Source organism: Myotis yumanensis, unplaced genomic scaffold (genome assembly GCF_028538775.1).
Source record: "Myotis yumanensis isolate MYYU_CA2020_CCGP unplaced genomic scaffold, mMyoYum1.0.hap1 SCAF_13, whole genome shotgun sequence".
NCBI classification, from domain to species: domain Eukaryota; kingdom Metazoa; phylum Chordata; class Mammalia; order Chiroptera; family Vespertilionidae; genus Myotis; species Myotis yumanensis.
In genome coordinates, this window is record NW_027223764.1 from 36763660 (window position 1) to 36784373 (window position 20714).

Genomic DNA, 20714 nt, shown 5'->3' on the forward strand with positions numbered 1-20714 from the left:
AATGTAAACCAAGTAAGCCAGACATAAAGGCAATTTTGTGCCCAAGAACAGTGAATTCTACTTTCAATAGACACACACACACATACACACACAAAATCTAAAAGGAACATATTGACAAAGATTTACACGATTATGATCTGATGATCACAATTCCTCGTGAAACCAGAATAACCTATCTATGATGGTAAAATTGCACTGAGAAGAAAAAGTCTGAACTTCCTAAAACTCACTACAGAAATTCAGATAAATTATTGCAAATTAACATATTTAGTTGACAATAAAGAGGTAAGTTCTCTCCTACATCTTTAAAATAACCCGTTTGGGTAATTATATATTTTTTCCCTGACAATTTCAAGAACTACAATTGTGTCTGATTAGAAAGAGGGCATCGATCATAAGCATTTTTATTATTTGTTTTGACTATTTGCAATGTTTCAAATTGGTTACTTACTTTTATAACTGGCTGTTTAACTTGCTATAATTCCCAGTAGGGTTCTTTTTCACTACCTGGAGTAAATTCATCATTTTAAAACAAGCAATTAATTACTATATGAGATGGATAAGATACTGTGCTACACTCCTAGGAAATATACAAAAATGACTAAGACATGATTCCTGTCCTCAAAGAACTTACAATCTAGTAAAGAAAGACAGACATACAAACATAAGAATAATACAAAGCAGAATGTACTAGCTGTTAAAACAGAGGTGCAAACAAAGCTCTACAGGAGCACAGGATGGTGAGATTAATTCTGGTTGGGGTGATCTGGAAGATGGGCCAGCAGAAAAGTAGTAGAAAATTCTGCCCCTTAGAAAATACAGTAGTGTTACAACCCAGCTGGGTTAGGGTCAAAGCCCCACTCCCCACAGAAGGTTTTCCTAAAGGAGATGGAGCCAGGGCCCTAACCCAGTTAGGTAGGTGATTCGTTGATTTCAATTATGAGTGCCAACACTTTCTTTCCCTGGTACAAATAAATGTGATTTCATGAATATTTTACTTTATTAAAAAATATAAAATTTAACATTATATTAAGCAACTTACATAAAAATGTAAGTTACCTAGGCCTCCATCATCAGAATGGCCTCAGGTGGTACCCTGATCATACAGAACCAAACAAAAAATAGACACCATTTGAGCATGTTATATATGTGGTGCTCCAATACATGTTTTGCTACTGATATCCCGGGAAGAAAAACGAAGAGATGCCGGAGAAGTAAACTCTGCATTATACTATCCCATATTTTGTTACAGTTTTATTTATTTTTAAATTTTAAAAATAAATTTAGAATAGGTTAATGAGTTTACATGATTTTTTTGTCCTGTCATGATTTAAAGAAATAGCAGGTATACTGTCAGTTTCTAATAATTTATCAAAATAAGTAGACAAGATAATAGAACCAATATGTAATATTTAACAGGTACCACAAGAGGGTGAAACTAGAAAGAGGATAATAAATATAAACATATGCAAGAACATAAAAGCAAGTATCATGTATACAGAGTTAAAAACATTAATTTTGTAGAAAAGCAAAGAGTATTAGTTCCCATTGTATTTCATTCTATTGACACCTAATATAGATCCCTAAAATTTCTCAAATTTGTAGATATTTTGTTTTGCTATATAGGAATTTAAAAATCCTGGTTTCATAACTGCTGCTTGTAGATAAGCTTAAATGAGCCTTATTTTAATAAAACAGATAGGAAAATAATAGAATCTGTCATGTACTATAAATAAATGAATGTTTGCAAAGTCTTGTAAAACTGAAAATGGTCATATTCTAAAGATTTTCAAGCATTCTTATTTCAATTATTTGTTCTACTAATTTTTACAACATCTTGAAACAAAGAAAGAAAGCAGAAAGAAAGACACAATCTAATTGTCTACATTAAGGAACATACCCCATTATATAGACTTTCTTTAAATATAAACATACAATTCAAAAAGACTTGCTATCATAAAATTAGCTAAGCAAACCATGAAACAAATATGACAAGGTTTTTTATAATAGCTGTAATATAAAGAATGTTCATAACAATTATTATAAAAACACAAAACCCTAATAAGTAATTGAAAACAGACAATTCACAAAAAATACATTTTGCTAATAAATATAAAAAAATATTCATCACATTAAAGAAATGCAAATTAAAACAATGAAGTCATATTTTTAAATATCAAATTAGTAGATATAAAAATGGTGTAATCGTCAATTCAATTCTGCCCTCCTTAAGCTGTAAAAATCCTCTGTTTACATGTTTGTTTGGGATTTAAAACAAGATGGTATAAAAATAAGTAATCAGCCCTAGCCACTTTGGCTCAGTGGATAGTGTGTCAGCCTGCAAACTGAAAGGTCTGGTCACGGGCACATGCCCAGGTTGCTCAATCCTCAGTGAGGGGTGTGCAGGAGGCAGCCAATCAATGATTCTCTCTCATCATTGATGTTTCTATCTCTCTCTCCCTCTCCCTTCCTCTCCAAAATCAATAAAAAATGTATTTAAAAAATAATAAGTAATCAATTCTTGCAGGTGAGGGGGGCATAGGAACTAGGGTGTTAGGGTCCAGGTGAGATGAAAAGGCCCATACACTGACTGGAGACAATGTGAGTAAGTACAACGTTTAAATAATTTGTGGAGTATCAGAAGATTTTTAGATTTTTGTTGTTTTCAAGTTCATACCCTTAGCCAGTAATTCTATTGTAATTCTAAATTTTAAAAATAATCATAATTGCAGACAAAGATTTATCACAATTATTTACAATCACACAAAAACTAGAAACAACTACAATACCAATTATTAAAAAACTGAAATATGATGTTAGTTATTGCCCTGTGAAGAGAAAGGTATATAATGTAAAACATTAAGTAAAAAAAAAAAAGGCAGGACCTACAATTTTAATGCAGTCTTACCTAAAACTATGATTAAAAGAAAACAGAGATTTGTATCATGTTGCTTTACTTCATTTACTGGTTTTCATATATATTTGTGTGTGTGCATGTGTGTCTATAATCTTTAGGGTTTTCTATATATAGGATCATGTCATCTGCAACCATATAATTTTACTGCTCCTTCCAAATGTAAATGCCTTCCCCCCTTTTCTTGTTTAACTGCTCTGTCTAGAAATTTCAATACTATCTTGAATAGAATGTCATCCCTGTCTTGTTCCCAATCTTAGTGGAAAAGCTTCCAGCTTTTCACAATTGAGTACTATGTTAACTAAGCAGAAGGATATAAAATCAACATGTAAGTAAGCCAGCTGCATTTTTATACTCTAATAACAAACAATAAAAATTAACAAAATAATTCCATTTGTAGTAGCATCAAAAGGAAAAAAATTACGTAGGAATTAACTAAGGAGGTGAAACACTTGTATACTGGAAACTACAAAACACTGCTAGAAGAATTTAATGACTTAAGTAAACGGAAAGACATCCTGTGTTTATGGATTAGAAAGTATAATATTGTTAACATGTCAATACTACCCAAAGCCATCTACAGTTTTAATGCAAACCCTATCAAAATCCCAACAACAGAAATAGAAAAATCCTGAAACTCATATGGGACACCAAGTAGCTAAACAATCTTGAAAAAGAATGAAGTTGGAGGACTCACACTTCATGATTTCAAAACTTACTATAAAGCTACAATAATCAAAACAGTGTGGTACTGGCATCAAGACAGACATATAGACTAATGAAAGAGAGCTGGGAAACAAATTCTTGCATATATGTATAAATAATTTTTGCCAAGGGTGCCAAGCCACTCAATGAAGAAAGGACTATCTTTTCTTCAACAAATGGTGCTGGGAAAATTGGATATCCACAAGCAAACAAAAGAAGTTGAACTCCTACTTACAATCATAAACAAAAATGAACTCAAAATGGATCAAAGGCCTACATGTAAGACCTAAAACAATAAAACTCTTAGGAGAAAACATACGACAAAAGCTTCATGACACTAAATTTAGCAATGACTTCTAGGATATGACACCAAAGGTACAAGTAACAAAAGAAAAACCAGACAAATTGAACTTCATGAGAATTTTAATTATTTGTGCATCAAAAGATACTGTCCACAGAATTAGAAAGGCAATCCACAGATTGGAAAAAAATATCTGCAGATTATATCTGGTAAGGAATTAATATACAGATAACTCCTAAAACACAGTAACAAAAACAAACAATCCAATTCAAAAAATAGACTAAGGACTTGAATAGACATTTCTCCAAAGAAGGTACACAAATGGCCAAAAAGCACATGAAAGATGCTCACCATCACTAATCATTAGGGGAATGCAAATCAAAACCAGGACAGCCCGGCCGGTGTTGCTCAGTGGTTGTGATCTATGACTCAGGAGGTTACAGTTCGATTCCCAGTCAGGGCACATGCCTGGTTGTGAACTAGATCCCCATTCAGGGGTATGCAGGAGGCAGCCGATCAGTGATTCTCTCTCATCGTTGATGCTTCTATCTCTCTCTCCCTTTCCCTTTCCTCTCTCTCTAAAATCAATAAAAACATATTTTAAAAATTAAAAACAAGTGTTGCTGAGAATGTAAAATAGAACTGCTGTGGAAACCTGTATGGAAAATTGTCAAAAAAATTAAAAATTGAATTACCATATGATCCAGCAATCCACTTCTGGGTTTATACCCAAAAGAACTGAAAGCATGATCTAAAAGAGGTATGTATATGTTCAACCATGTGCACAGCAATATTATTCAGCATAGCCAAGAGGTGAAAGCAACATAAGTGTCCCTCAATAGACAAAAGGATAAATACTAGTACAATATAGGATAAATACTAGTACAACTAGGATAAATACTTGTATATACCTACAATGGAATATTATTTAGCCTTATAAAAGAAATTCTGACAGGCTACAACATGGAGTAATCTTGCAGACATTGTGCTAAATGAAATAAGCCGTCACAAAAAGACAAACATTGTATGATTCCATTTACATGAGGTACTTAGAGTAGTCAAAATCATAACGATAAAGTAAAAGGGTGGTTGCAGGGGCTGAGAAGAGGAGGGGATGAGTACAGTTTCCGTTTTGCAAGATGGAATAAGTTCTATAGATAGATGGACGTACAACAATGGGAACATACTTAATGCCACTGAACTTTATACCTAAAAATGATTAAAATGGAAAATTTTATGTTAAGCATATATTAGCATAATTAAAAATTTTAAAAATCTGTGGGGGAAAAAGAAAGCAGAGAAATTTATTTTATAAGAAGATATGTCAAAGTAAGTTGGCTATTTGGTAGTAAAAGTAGAATGATTATAATTTTCTACTTTATACCATTTTCCAATTTTTTTACAATGTGTGCATTTTTTTGTGCACATTAGAAAAACTAAGTTGAAATTTAAAAGGAGGTTTAGTGATTATTTAAGTAGTTTTGTGAGGTTAAAAGGTTTACAACACAAATTTCTAAAATGACACAAGTTATTTCCTAAAGAAATTTTCTCCAAAATACTAAAAACTTATGAATATACATAATATACATTAGGAATTGATCTTGATTTTAACCCAAAGATTTTTTAAAAGTTATGTTTATTCATTAACTATAATACTAAGGCACACTTTTTGGCATTACTGATATTACTGATTCCTGCTTTTGAGACTTTTCATGCAAAATTCACATCCGATATAATAAAAGCCTAATATGCAAATTGCCCCCTGGGGCAGTCGTTTGATAGGGAAACTGCGAGTTCAACCGCTCGCTATGACATGCACTGACCACAGGGGGAGGAAGGGGGGGCGCGGGGAGGAGCGCAGAACATGGCGGGCGTCGGTAACGCGGCGTTGGCAGCAGGTGGCAGTGGAGGTGCTGCTGGCCCAAATGGGCCCTGACAAGAGCAGGACCGCAGCAGGATGGAGGAGCAGGTGAGTGGGCACCTGATGGCCCTCCGATGGTGACCAGTGACTGGCAGGCCCTGATCGCCTGATCGGGGCCAGGCCCCAGGCTGGAATGGGAAACTGGGGGTGGGTGGCAGCGACCAAACTCCTGTGGCACCCAGGAGGGGGTCTGCGATCTCTTGCCAGCTACCTGGGGGTCAGGGGGAAGGGGATGGAGGTACATTGAGAATGTTGGGTGTCCGCCGAACTTGCTCTCACTCCCTCTGTTACCCTCCCCCAGGACGCCAGGGCTCACGTGCCAGGCAAGTCCCCGTGCTCAGGTGCTGGGCACCCGTGAGGAGCCTGACCCGCACCCACACAGCCTCTTCTGGGTGAGCCGGGCTGTAGCCGCCAGGACCATAAGGTCTGGTCGGGCTCCCTATGGGTTCGCACAGGAGCCGGTCTGCTAGGCCAGCCAGGAGAGAGCGTGCTGCCCGCCCGGCTTCTGTGTAGCACCGCTGGGCGGCCCAGAGGTCCACGCTGCGCCCCAGCTCATGGTGTCTGGCCACGCTCACCACATCTCCACATGGGGACTCTGGCGTCGTGACTCAGGTGGAGGGGGGCACGTGAGGGTTTGGGGGCCCAGATGCTGCCCAGAGCCCAGTGATCAGCTGGGACCTGCCCTTCCACGCCAGACACTCACTCTTTGATCACCGGTCAGGCCTAGGGACCACATCCATGCATGAATTTTGTGCACCAGGCCTCTAGTATGTGTCATAATTACTCACAAGTTTTAACCAATTTTTGAGTTAATGTTTATAAAATAAAAAAGCATGCTAGTCATGGTTTTAAAAACTACACATTAACCATTCTACATACTCATTCAACAAATAATTTTTAATACCAATCATGGATAAAATTATCTTCTTTATTTTGTTAAAGTATTCACAGTATCCTATCAAAAAAAATCACCTTTTGTCTTTCCATATTATATTTTTCTTTTAAAAATGCCATTAATTCAATTCATTGCATCTCCTCCCTCCCTATCTTTTCTTTTTAAATACTTATCTCCTCATACTTTTAAAATGTTAACTAAAAAGAAAAATTCATAAGTAGTATAATTATTAGCAACTAAAACTATCCTTGTAAATAATTAATTTATGTTTTAAAAATCTGAAAGTAAATACCCTGACAATACTTATACCAAACTAGAGGCCCGGTGCACGAAATCCGTGCACAGTTTATGTCCCTCAGGCCAGCCTGCCCCCTCTTGCAGTCTGGGACTCCTCAGGGGATGTTCGCCTAAGCCGGAAGTCGGACATCCCTCTTGCAGTCCGGGACCCCTTGGGGGATGTCCGCCTAAGCTGGCAGTTGGACATCTTTATCGCAATTCGGGATCCCTTGCTCCTTACCGCCCACCTGCTTGCTCCTTACTGCTCAACTCACTGCTCCTTAGCAGCAGGCTCCTTACCACTTGGTTCCTTAGTGCTGCTGTGGAGGTGGGAGAGGCTCCCGCCACCACTGCTACACTCAGTAGCAGTGAGCCCAGCTTCTGGCTGAGCAGCGCTCCCCCTGTGGGAGCACACTGACCACCAGAGGGCAGCTCCTGCATTGAGTGTCTGCCCCTGGTGGCCAGTGCACATCATACTGACCAGTCGTTGCACCGTTAAGGTCGCTTAGGCTTTTATTATATAGATACCTGAAATAAGTTTTAATGGCTTTTAAAATATTTCTTTAATATTAATGTAAGAACATTTTTTATTCATATATATTGTATACCTATTATATGCTAAACAATGTCAGAAAACTGAGATAACAATGGTTAAACAGATGTGGCTTTTTTCCTCATACAATTAATGATCTTATTAATTTAGCATGTTTCTTTTATAAAACTGAGAATTTATTATAACCTAATATATTTTCCTAAATGGAACATTTCCTGATAGTAAGTAATTTTACCTATTATCTGAACATATAATTTCACATTAAATAGCTGCTATTATCTACAATCCAAGGAAATTATATGCTATTAAATGCTTTATAAGAAGCAGTTATAAAGTATCCTCTTATCCTCTTATTATTCACCTACAAAGTTTCACTTGGCAAAGTTGTTCCACACTGCACACAAACCAGTCAACTTTTAGTATCCTTTAATCCAATTTATGCTTCCCCTAATGCACATAATAAATTACTAGAAGACTAAATATGCTGAAAGACTACTAACAAAAAGACACATAAAGCCTTTATGTTCTCTCTCCCTCTTTTAACATGGCAGCCTCAGCAAAAAAAAAAGATATACGACAGAGAAGACAAAGTCCTTAACAGACTTTCTGGCTAAGGATGGAGGGATTGGTGGAGGAAGCACATCTGTCCCCAAACCAGTCAGCGGGGCTCATGAAACAGCAACCTGGAAGGAGATGTTTCAACCACTTGGCACAATAATAATAATGGAGGTACAGAGCACCTCCAATAGACTGTTCTATCTTTCCCACTGTTTCACAGGCTGCTCAGGAACTCAGTATTGACAGGAGCTGTTTCCCAAATTGCCACCCCACACTGCTTTTCTAGGGCACCTGCCCTATAATGTGACAGAAGATTCCATTAAGGAATTCATTAGGGGATTAAATACCAGTGTGGTCTGTTTACCAAGTGAACCCAGCAATCCAGCAAGGTTGAAAGGTTTTTGGTTACATTGACTTTGAGGACCTGGATTCCTTGTTCAATGCCCTGAGTCTCAATGAAGAGTCTCTAAATAACAGGAGAATTCGAGTGGACATCGCTGATCAAACACAAGATAAAGACAGGGATGATGGTTCTTTTGGCTGAGATCGAAATTGAGATTCTGACTAAATAGATACACACTGGAGGGCCTGTCCTGCTACAGATAGCTTTGATATTTACCCACCTAGAAGAGATGATGACAGCTTTGTAGACAAGTATCGAGATCATTATGATTGAGACCTATACTCTGATAGGTACTGGTACAGTTTTCATTATGGCCCAAGCCAGAAAATGGATCCATACAGGGGCCAGGATTACTATCATGATAGAGGCAGCAGAGACTATAATAGAGGCTATGATTCCAGGATAGGCAGTGGCAGAATAACATTTGGTAGTGGGTACTGTAGAGATGATCACAACAGAGGAGGCGGGGACTGCTATGAAGACAAATATGACAGATACAATGATTATTCTTGGAATGATTACATGTGTGATAATAGTGTTCCCCCAAAGACCCAAATTGAATCTAAAGCCTCAGAACACTCCTAAAGAAGATGATTCCTCTGCTAGCACCTTTTAGTCCTGTCGAGCAGCATCTATCTTTGGAGGGGCAAAGCCTGTTGAAACAGCTGCCAGACAATGAGAAGTAGAGGAGCAGCTACGGAAAGAATGGAAGAAACTGCAGTGTTTGCTGAATGAGCCTAAACTAGAACTGTGGACTTGAGAGAGACACACAAGATGGCTAAGTGAATTAACTCAGGAACAGGAACAGGAAAAGTTAAGGATAGGAAGTGAGTCATCACAGACTGGGACCTCAGCCACATCAGGCAGAAATTTGAAGAAGGAAGGAGTGTGAAAAATCTTTAGAAAATGAAACACTCAATAAGGAAGAAGACTGTCACTCTCCAACTTCTAAGCTTCCCAAACCTGAAAAGCCCTTAAAGGTAAAGCCAGCTCCTCCACCAAAGGAGAATGCTTGGGTGAAGCAAGGTCTAACCCTCCAGCTTGATCTCAGAGCTCAGACACAGAGCAGCAATCCCCTACAAGTGGTGGGGGAAAAATTGTTCCAGCTCAACCATCTGAGGAAGGACCACCAAGGAAAGCATATGAAAATACAGTGGATGGAGTATCCCAAAAGGCAAAAGCATGAAGTCCAGTCTTCATACAGGAGATGGAGGGAACAAAGACCACTGGAAGGAATCAGATAGCAAAGACACAAAAAAGGATCAAGACTCCCATTCTGCACCTGAGTAAATCCAGCCTCCTTCATTTCTGCAAGTATGCTACTCTCTCCATTGATGGTGAAGATGAAAACTAGGGAGGTGACACCAAACAGACCTTTACATCCTGAGCTTTCTCGGAGGCTCTCTCCACCTGGATCATTCAAGAGCAAACAAAACTGACAAGATAAATAAAACTCCCCACCTTCAGGAAAGCTTCTTAACTTAAAAATAAATAATAAAAGATAAACAATCCAATCAAAAAATGGGCAAAGGACTTAAATAGAAACTTTTTGAAAGGGGACATAAGGAAGGCCGAGAGACATTATGAAATTGTGCTCAAAGTCACTAATCATTCAAGAGATGCAAATCAAAACAACAATGAGGTACCATCTCACACCTGTCAGAATGGCTATCATCAACAAATCAACAAACGACAAGTGCTGGTGAGGATGAGGAGAAAAAGGAACCCTCGTGCACTGCTGGTGGGAATGCAGACTGGTGCAGCCACTGTGGAGAACAGTATGGAGATTCCTCAAAAAGTTCAAAATGGAACTCCCATTTGACCCAGTGATCCCACTTCTAGGAATATATCCCAAGAAACCAGAAACATCAATTAGAAAGGACCTATGCATCCCTATGTTCACAGCAGCACAATTTACAATAGCTAAGATCTGGAAACAGCTTAAGTGCCCATCAGCAGATAAATGGGTTAAAAAACTGTGGTACATCTACATAATGAAATACTACACTGCTACAAAAAAGAAAGAACTTTTACCATTTGCAACAGCATGGATAGACCTGGAGAGCATTATGCTAAGCGAAATAAGCCAGTCAGAGAAAGATAAATATCACATGATCTCACTCATATGTAGGATATAATGAATGACATAAACTGATGAACAAAAATAGATCCAGAGACAAGGAAACACTGAACATACCGTCCAACCTCAGAGAGAAGGCGGGGGTCGGGGGGGGGGGGGGGGAGTTAATCGGGGAAAAAGGAGACATATGTAATACTTTATTTTATTTTTTTTTTAAATATATTTTATTGATTTTTTACAGAGAGGAAGGGAGAGAGATAGAGAGTCAGAAACATCGCTGAGAGAGAAACATCGATCAGCTGCCTCCTGCACATCTCCTACTGGAGATGTGCCCGCAACCCAGGTACATGCCCTTGACCGGAATCGAACCTGGGACCTTTCAGTCCGCAGGCCGACGCTCTATCCACTGAGCCAAACCGGTTTCGGCGACATATGTAATACTTTAAACAATAAAAAAATAAAATGAAATTCTTTTGCATGCTGCCACAGCCTTTAAAGTATTGAACTAACTGGAGAATTGCTAATAGAGCCAGTGAGAAAGAGACATCTTTTAACAGAAAAGGTGTGCATTTTTATGACACATGCAGTTGCCTGTATGATTAGTACCTAGGGACTTCCATTTAGAAAAATGGCAATGACAGTAATGCAATGTCTTGAATCAGGTTGGGCAGTCGGGCAGGTATGAAGAGCGTAAGATTCCTACCTTTAATTATTACTTTAAACAATAATAAAAATAAAAAAATAAAATGAAATTCTTTTGCATGCTGCCAGTGCATGATCGAGGCCTGGGAGGGACTGCGGGAGGGCTCCAGGGCGTGTCTGGCCCATCTTGCCCAGTCCTGATCAGGGCCGGCCAACCAGGGAGGGACCGTGGGAGGGTGGCTGGCCGGGGAGGGACTGCGGGAGGACTCCAGAGCATGTCCAGCCCGTCTCGCCCAGTCCTGATTGGCTGGACCCCAGCAGCAAGCTAACCTACCGGCCAGAGCGTCTGCCCCGTGGTAGTCAGTGTGCATCATAGCTACAGGTCAAACAGTTGCTTAGGCTTTTATATATATACTAGAGGCCTGGTGCACAAAATTCGTGCACGGGGTGGGGGGGCGGGGGGGACGGGTGTCCTTCAGCCTAGTCTGCGCTCTCCAATCTGGGACCCTTCAAGTGATGTCTGACTGCCCACCGGGATTGGGCCTAAAGGGGCAGTCGGACATCCCTCTCACAATTCAGGACTGCTGGCTCCCAACCACTCGCCTGCTTGCCTGCCTGATTGCCCCTAACCGCTTCTGCCTGCCAGCCTGATCACCCCCTAACCACTCCCCTGCCAGCCTGATCAACGCCTAACTGCTCCCCTGCTGGCCCGATTGCCCCTAACTGCCCTCCCCTGCTGGCCTGGTCGCCCCCAACTGCCCTCCCCTGCAGGCCTGGTCTCCCCCAACTGCCCTCCCCTGCAGGCCTGGTCCCTCCCAACTGCCCTCCTCTGCCGGCCCGGTCACTCCTAACTGCCCTCCCCTGCTGGCCTGATTGCCCACAACTGCCCTCCCCTGCCGGCCATCTTGTGTCCACATGGGGGCGGCCATCTCATGCGTTGGAGTGATGGTCAATTTGCATATTACCGCTTTATTAGATAGTACTAGAGGCCCAGCGCACAAATTCATGTGCAGGTACGGTCCCTAGGCCTGGCCTGTGATCAGGGCCATCTTCCCTGGCTGCCTGCAGCCAGCCCCGACCTCCACCACCACCTACCCCTGGTTCCCTGTTCACCATCAGGCAATCAGAGCCTGCTGGCTGCAGGGAGGGACCAAAAGGTCGGCCATTCCACCCGCTCCCTGGCCCTGCCCCCCAGCCCAGTTCCCCATTTGCCACTGGGTGATCAGAGCCTGCCGCTTAGGCAAAGGGACCAAGAGGTGCTCAGTGCGCCTCATAGTGACTGGCCATCTGAGGCTTGCCCGCACCTCAGGCCGGCCCTGGGCAGCTGGGGGGCTAAGGGGACTGGGGGACTCCAGAGGCAGGTGTGTGGAGTGGCCTGGCCCACCTGGGGGCGGACCCGGCCTTGCCATGCGCCTGCCGCCCCGGTGGGGCTGAGGGGACTGGATGTCCCCATCTTGTGGCTGTGGCCACCACCATCTTTGAGGGCGGGGCAGTCAATTAGCATATTCCCTCCTTATTGGCTGTGGGCACCATCATCTTTGTGACAGTGTGAGGGTCAATTAGCATATTACCCTTTTATTATATAGGCCATGGGAGGGCTCCAGGGCGTGTCCAGCCCGTCTTGCTCATTCCTGATTGGCTGGACCCCAGCAGCAAGCTAACCTACTGGTCGGAGCATCTGCCCCCTGGTGGTCAGTGCACATCATAGTGAGCGGTTGAGTGGTCTTAGCATATCATTAGCATGTTATGCTTTGACTGGTTGAACAGACAACTGGACGACCGAACACTTAGCATATTAGGCTTTTATTATATAGGATAATCAGCAGATAAACCTAAACTTACATTTAGTTCTTGTTCTTTTAAACAAAATAAAAATGCTTAATAAAACAGAAAGTGATCTTACCAATGCAGGCCACTGAATCTGCTTGCTCTTTGATCCCTGAGTCTGGCTAGGGTTGTTCCTCCTGGCCCAGATTAAGTGGTATTCCACCAAGAAGGCTGAAAAATCTTCATAAACTCTAACCCACTCTCGTTTATCCCATTCAAGATCATCAAATTCCACATACACCTATGGGAAAGAAAACATAAAACTCCATAAGCAATAGAGAGTATGATATTTTAAAATATGTATAAGCCATGACGTTGAATGAGAAGACATTACCAAATTCATTATTCAAATAAACATTTCACTTAAAATCATTATTTAAGTAATCTATCCATAACCACATTATAACCCCTTCTTATTATATAAGTCATAAGTTTATTAAGAAAAGCAATTTATAAAATGTTGGTCAGTATAGACCGACCAATACCTATTCAAGACATACTAGAGCACTATATAGATACTGATGATTCTAGAAGCAGAGGTTGGAAAACGTTTTCTATAAAGGACCGAACAGTAAATATTTTAGGCTTTGCAAACCATATGGTCTCTGTCACAGCTACTTACTTCTGACTTCATAGTATGAAAGCAGTCCTAGACAATATGTAAACAAATGAGCTTGGCTTTTTTCCAATAAAACTTTCATACAAAGACAGGCAGCAGTGCAAGATATTTCAAAGCATAAAAAATCAATCAATGCAATAGACCACATTAACAGAATGAAGAACAAAAACATGATTATCTTAATTGATACAGGAAAAAAAAAATTGACACTTTCATGATTAAAAAACAAACAAACCTCAAACTAAGAATAGAAGGAAACAACCTTAACATAATAAAGATCATATTGAAAAACCCAAACCTAACATCATACTCAATGGTGAAAGACTGAAAGCTTTTCTTCTACACTGGGAACAAGACAAGGATGTTATACTTGGAAAACCAAAACTGACTCTTTTATAACTCATTCAATCATTCTACTCCCTTTTGGCCCCCATTTACATCCCTTTTCATTAATTCTCTAAAGTTATCTTTTCATAGAACTGTCTTCCCGATTAGGTTGAGTTACACTGAAGGCAGTCTTGTTCTTATCTTTTTCTTCCACCCATCTTTTGCTACATTATACCTGAAGTGTTTCAGTTTCCCTGTATTTAAATCTTGTTTGTGCTGGACTCTTTCATGTTCTTCAGCATGTAAGTTAACTCCCACATTAACAAACTTAGCTTTGAACTCCTATAAACAGTTATCTGCCACACATTATATTATCATATGATCATATACTACCCTATATTCTTCAAATGTAGTATCTTTAAATTATAGGTGCAAATTCATTGAGGGTAGAGCTGTTATAGTGTCCAGTACAGTGATGCACATGTACAAAGTGCTTAATAAATATTAAATATCTTCTGACTCCTGCTATCATGGACTTTTAAACATGGAGACAAACTGGTAAAAGATACATTTGATTCTGAGGTCTTTGTGCTGCTGCCCGTTAGAAAGCTAATTAGATGTGTTTACCTATGAGAACTGGTAAAGACAGAATACACTGTTCAAGGAGTTAACATCTGTTTCTAGTTATCCACACAAAGTCAAGCAGGAGCCCAACTCTAGAAACAAGACTGTCGGCTTCTTCTAAAAATGATCCTTAGGGGTTGAGATGAGGTCTATCTGGTGTTATGCAAAGGTTTCAAACTATACAAATTTCTCCACTATTTAAAATTTTATAAGATTCTCATATTTAATTATTAAGTTGTAGTATAAATGGGCTTCTGGGAGCTCCAGAAAAACTGAAGCAGAGACAATGTTAAGGAAAACCTGAACATTATCTGCTTTGCCCTCATGAACAATTATAATATGGTCTTATTGACAAAACATTTCAGTCAAGAATCCAAAAAGCCAAGGTTTGTAAACATTTCCCTAACCCAAAGGACATAAATTCAATGTAAAGACCTACTGCAGACCGGAAGCCTTATCAATAACAAACAGTCGATGAACACATATTTTGTGTTATGTATATTATATACTGTATTCTTTTTTAAAAATGTATATTTTTATTGATTTCAGAGAGGGAGGGGGAGAAAGAGATAGAAACATCAATGATGAGAAAGAATCACTGATTGGCTGCCTCCTGCATGCCCCACACTAGGGATCAAGCCCACAACCCAGGTATGTGTCTTTGGCCGAAATTGAACCTCGGACTCTTCAGTTCACAGGCTGATGCTGTATCCACTGAGCCAAACCGGTTAGGACTATAATGTATTCTTATAATAAAGCAAGCTAGAGAAAAGGAAATGTTATTAAAATAAAGAAAATAATAAGAGAAAATACATCTATAGTACTTATTGGGAAAAAAAATCCATGTATGAATGGACTTGAGCAGTTCAAACCCATGCCATTCAAGAGTCAACTGTAGATGTGAGGCCCTCAGTAGACTGAGCTGCAGACAGAACTGGAACCTCCTGCTTCAGCAAGATCCTATTTCTCCAGTATTACCTCCATGAACAGGGAGACTGGGTCTATACCCCGAAGAAGTTTGATCCTACGGGACAACAGATCTGCTCGGCCCATCCTGCTCGGTTCTCCCCAGACGACAAATACTCTCAACATCGAATCACCATCAAGAAACGTTTCAAGGTGCTGATGACCCAGTAACTGCACCCTGTACTGTGAAGGTCCCTTAAATTTCATGTCTTTCCTGCCACCTGTGACTCCTCTGAGACTTCCCGAAACCAAGCTTTTCAGTCTGTGAGCCTTGAAGCTTTCTTAACACCCTTGCTCTTTGGAATCCGGTATCATCACTACCTTTGATCATGCTTGTGCGAAGCAATCACGGTAGCACCACCTTTAAAGGGAACACGTTTGAGGCTGTTTTTCATATTTTGACTGCCACGTTATTAAAATTATTTGAAAGAGAAAAAAAAAGTCAACTGTAGTTATTTTGCTAGGCGAAATAAGCCAGAAAGAGAAAGATAAGTATCACGTGATCTTACTCATATGTGGAATCTAATGAACCAAATAAACTGATGATCAAAAATAGACCGAGAGACATAGAAGCATGAACAGACTGTTGAACCTAAGAGGGAAGGCAGGGGAGGGTGGGTGGGAAGAGATCAACCAATAAACTTGTATGCATATATGCATAACCATGGACACAGACAATAGGTTGGTGTTGGTGGGGGAGGGGGGTGGGGGGAGCAGATGGGAAAAGATTAATGGGGGGGGAAAGGAGGACCTATGTAATACTTTCAACAATAAAGATTTGTAAAAAAAAAATTTAAGCTAAAAAATAAAAAAGAGTCAACTGTAGTTGGAAATCTTATTAGTTACCTTTTGATTATAGGTAATGGTTGATTCATTACTTACTGATAAATTTCCCATTGTGTTTTATACTCAGTAGAAACGTTATAAATGCATAATATATTTAATTTACAATACGCTAAGAATTTTCAAATATTTTGTTCATCCTATATTCAACATAATCTTCAAAGAAAAAAAGATGGGTGTTACTTTAACATATGATAAAATTGTTATCACAAAGGCTAAATTCCAAAGGTTCTTTACATGATAGGATTAGGACTAAAATTGAAAATTGTAACATGGATGAGGAGTCTAGGATTCCTTCTACTGCATTTCTTAGTGATTCCATTTTTTGAAGAGATATATAAGCCTGTGTTACTTTTTAATTAAAACTACCTATTCAGCGCTGGCTGATGTGGCTATATGTCCCCATTTTCCCTCCCTTTGCTCACCTCCACTCTGCCCTTCCTTCCCTCTAGCCATCGCCATTCTGTAGTCCGTGTTATATGGGTTATGCACATATGTTCTTTAATAGAACTCTCGAAAACCTGTCACAGTGATCTCTGAAATAATACCAGTAAAAATCCACCATAATTTCCACTTCTTCCTTTAAATTAAATATGGATCTTCTTCAAAGACACAGTTTTTTGCTGGATTCCTCTCAAGTTATGACTGTTTTCCCTACTATATCCCTTATACTACTGAGCTTAGAGATGGATTAGGTTATTCTTTATTCCTCACTGCAAAGTTCATTCTTCTTACTTTATCATCCATCCTACATGAACCACTCCTTCCCCTCCTCTAGCTACAGTTTCTCCATAACTGCAATTTCAAACACTTTACTCCTCAAACACCACTTCCTATGTTTCCAGTTCACTCTCTCATATTCTGGCCTCATCAATCACTCAGCCCAACACAGGACCTACAACTTTTCACTATTGTGCTATTATACTACAATTCTACTATATAATTATATATATAGTAAATTATATATATATATGTAACTAGAAAAGCCACTTGCAAAAATGCCAATGAAAATTACCCAAGAGTGGTGTACTAATTTTTCTTTATGCTTTCCCAAATTTTCCAAGTATAAACACGTACATGCTTTAAAATTTGTCTTGTCCTCTGTATTGAGCAATAAATAAAGTTATGTATACTAGTAAAAGGCACCTGAAAAAAAATGTTTTGGGAATATCTTAATTTCCTATTCCTATCAGAATGAAGAAAATGGATGTGGTAACTCCCAGGTTTCAGGATTTAATTGTCATGTTGCTCCAAAGTATAAAATAGCTTTCAAGAGCTCCAGCTGTAGACTGGGAAGAATCCCTATACCTATCTATAATCACGCAGTGACCCCACTATAAATTAGACTTCTGTTATATTGACAGCATTCAATTTACATTTTTGCAATTTAAAGAGTACATTTTAGAGTCTTCTATTTATTGTAGAGTAAGATATTAAAACAGGAAAAAGGATATCTAGTTATCCCCCTTACTTTCAAACTTTCTATTAGTTTCCCATGGGATTACATTAAATCTGAACTTAACACTGGTTGACAAGACCCTAAAGATCTGTTTTCTGCATTCTTCTGATCCTGCTACAATCCCTAGTCCCTTACTCTACAGATTGGTACCTTGATTTTTTTTCTGTTCCTGAAACATACCATGCTCATTCAGCTCTCATGATAGAAGAGAAGCATAAGATAATTTTTGATTGCACTGATTAAAAACAGGAATAAAATAATGTTTGCAACCTAAACTAATGTCAAGAGAAAAGGAGAACACCAATCGCTGGAACCCTGCTTTAACACTTTAAAGAAATATGGTCAGTGTCAGGGAGCTGGAAATGCTGTCACCAGCAAACCCAACAAACTGCCCCAGGCTAATATAAGTTGTCCTACTCTCAAATGTACATTACTTATCCAAACTCCATGAACTTTTTAAAACTTCACAAATATGCTTCCAAAGAATGTTCTAGACAAGTATCAATTTAGCAAGACCAACAATGAATAAAAGAGTACTGAGAATTATTATTTATAATCTAAGACACTGAAGGTCTTAAGTTCAGATGAGAAAGTTATATAAGTGATTCCATAAAGCTATTATAGAATGGTAAAATGGTATTCAATACTCTGAATCATTACTTTCCATGTCATATACTACAGGACAAAGAGCATATTCTCTCGAGTTAGAACAATGAGACCATGAATGAAAAAATTTCTCAGATCCTCAGTTTTCAAATTAGTAAAATAGAGGTAATTAATACTTCAGAGGGTCGTTGTAAGAATTAAACCTGATAATGTCAGAAAAGGACTCAATAAGGTAACTGACACATGCTGGCTTCACTTTCTTTTTTTCTTTGACCTAAAAGTATAATACACTTCATATACAGAGAAAATGTCTGGCTAGAGATTTGTCACAATGATTAAGATTCCATTATATTAAAATGTTAAAAGGAGAAAGGACACATAAAATGCAATTATTCAGAAAAACAACAAATTTAATTTAAAAAGGACCATCAGAGAAATTGGTCAATCTCATTCTAAAGTGAGAAGGAGGCGGGAGACAAGAATATACATAATATTTTTAATCTTTGTTTTTTTTAATTACCCAATGTCTAAACTACACTAATTATAAGATATTTAATATTTTGACATAAAGAAATAAAAATGATCTCTTCACATAAAAAAGCTAGGAAAATGAAATTTGCTATTGGAATAGTAACATGCCTGTATAATTTATTTTTCAAACAGATAAAGAAGAAGAAAAACTAAGTAACAGAGATAAAAGGCATCTAGAAATCCACGAATCCAAGGGTGACAACATGATAATTTGGGAAGGAGAATAATCAGAAGCAATATTTATTAATATGTAATAGAAATTATCCATATAGAATGTTTTCTTAACATTAAATTTTAAAGTTACATAGATGGAATGAATACATTACGGTGGAAAGAAATGTTAAACATGCTATACTTGTTTTAAGTCAATTTTTTAGGAAATTCAACCCAAATTATAAGACATTGCTATTTACCAGTTGCAATGATAAGGATCAATATATGATACAGTTCTTGCTCCCAGAGAGACATAAATCTTATTTTAAGAGAATTGCAATAAATATTTAGATAGCAATCCTTATAAAAAATACCATCATACAGCTTTTGAAATTTAAGAAGTATTATGTAACACATGTATGTATATTCTCTCAATTCATTTTTAACTTCTAAATTCTGTCACAATACAAACTTATAAAGTAGGTATTAGGTACTTTTTTATAGGTGAGAATGCAAAACCTAGAAAGAAAGGTTTATCTAACATAGTTAACATTTGGCAGAGTGAGAACTCAAACCTGAGTCAAATTTTATAATACCACATATAGCTCCAGAAGGAAATACTAATCAATAAGGTGGATCGGAAATCAAGAAAGCAAAAGTTAATTTTTAATTATTTAGATGTCAATAATTCTAATAAGAAATGGGAAGAGATATTCCCTAAGAAAGTATGGACTCCAATAGTAAAAGAAATATCTTATCAACATTTTATTTCCCAGGACCTGATATACTTTAGGAACTTAATAAATGTGAGTGAACTGAATAAAGGTGATGAATGAGAAACAATATGGCTATATAGTTTCTTCATGTCAGATTTTAAAAGGACATATGGAAGAAGGGAAACGTAACTAAGAATATTTACAAATTAATATCATAAAACTTGTAAGAGTATTGTCAGAATAAACTAAACTTTATAAATAATACAAAAGAAAACAATACAAGCCCACTGGCTGCATAAATGTAAGAGGATGAACTAAGAAGAAACAAGAATATTGCATGGGAAAGATGATGTAATGTTAACAGATGCAGAGAGAATAAAGAACTACTCACACCTCCTCTTTTGCATCCATCTTCTCCACCAAGGAGAATTGAGTAGAAAACTGGAAAAGGTAGAAGAAACATAGTTATAAAGTAAATGAAGTTGAAATGAGAAAAGAAGACAGTAAGAGAATACTGAGATACTTTCTAAATTAGTTTTTGTCTAATGAGTCTAAATAGTCACAGACCCAAATTAGGCATGCATCTCTAATGTAATCTGTAAAACATAATAAGAAAGGAAAACAACTTCTAAAATGCACTGATTCTGGAAATGGGGAAAACTTTTTCAAGAAAATTATATATTAGCCCAGCCTATGTGCTCAGTGGTTGAGCATTGACCTATGAACCAGGAGGCCAGGGTTCGATTCCCGGTCAGGGCAAATGCCTGAGTTGTGGTCTCGATCCCCAGTGTGAGG

At 38.5% G+C, this 20714-nt stretch overlaps 1 protein-coding gene and 1 pseudogene across 2 annotated transcripts in view; one reads left to right on the forward strand and one right to left on the reverse strand.

Annotated features, from left to right (window-relative positions):
- JMJD1C (jumonji domain containing 1C) overlaps positions 1-20714 on the reverse strand; it is a 247062-nt gene that overhangs the window by 148873 nt on the left and 77475 nt on the right. For both annotated transcript variants that reach the window (XM_070432828.1, XM_070432827.1), the window contains exon 2: positions 13152-13316. Coding sequence is in view for 1 of the 2 variants with exons in the window: in XM_070432827.1 (XP_070288928.1) it covers positions 13152-13316 (165 nt within the window). In the remaining variant the exon portion in view is untranslated. The remainder of the gene's footprint in view (positions 1-13151; positions 13317-20714) is intronic.
- LOC139022137 (eukaryotic translation initiation factor 4B pseudogene) lies at positions 5729-9816 on the forward strand (annotated as a pseudogene).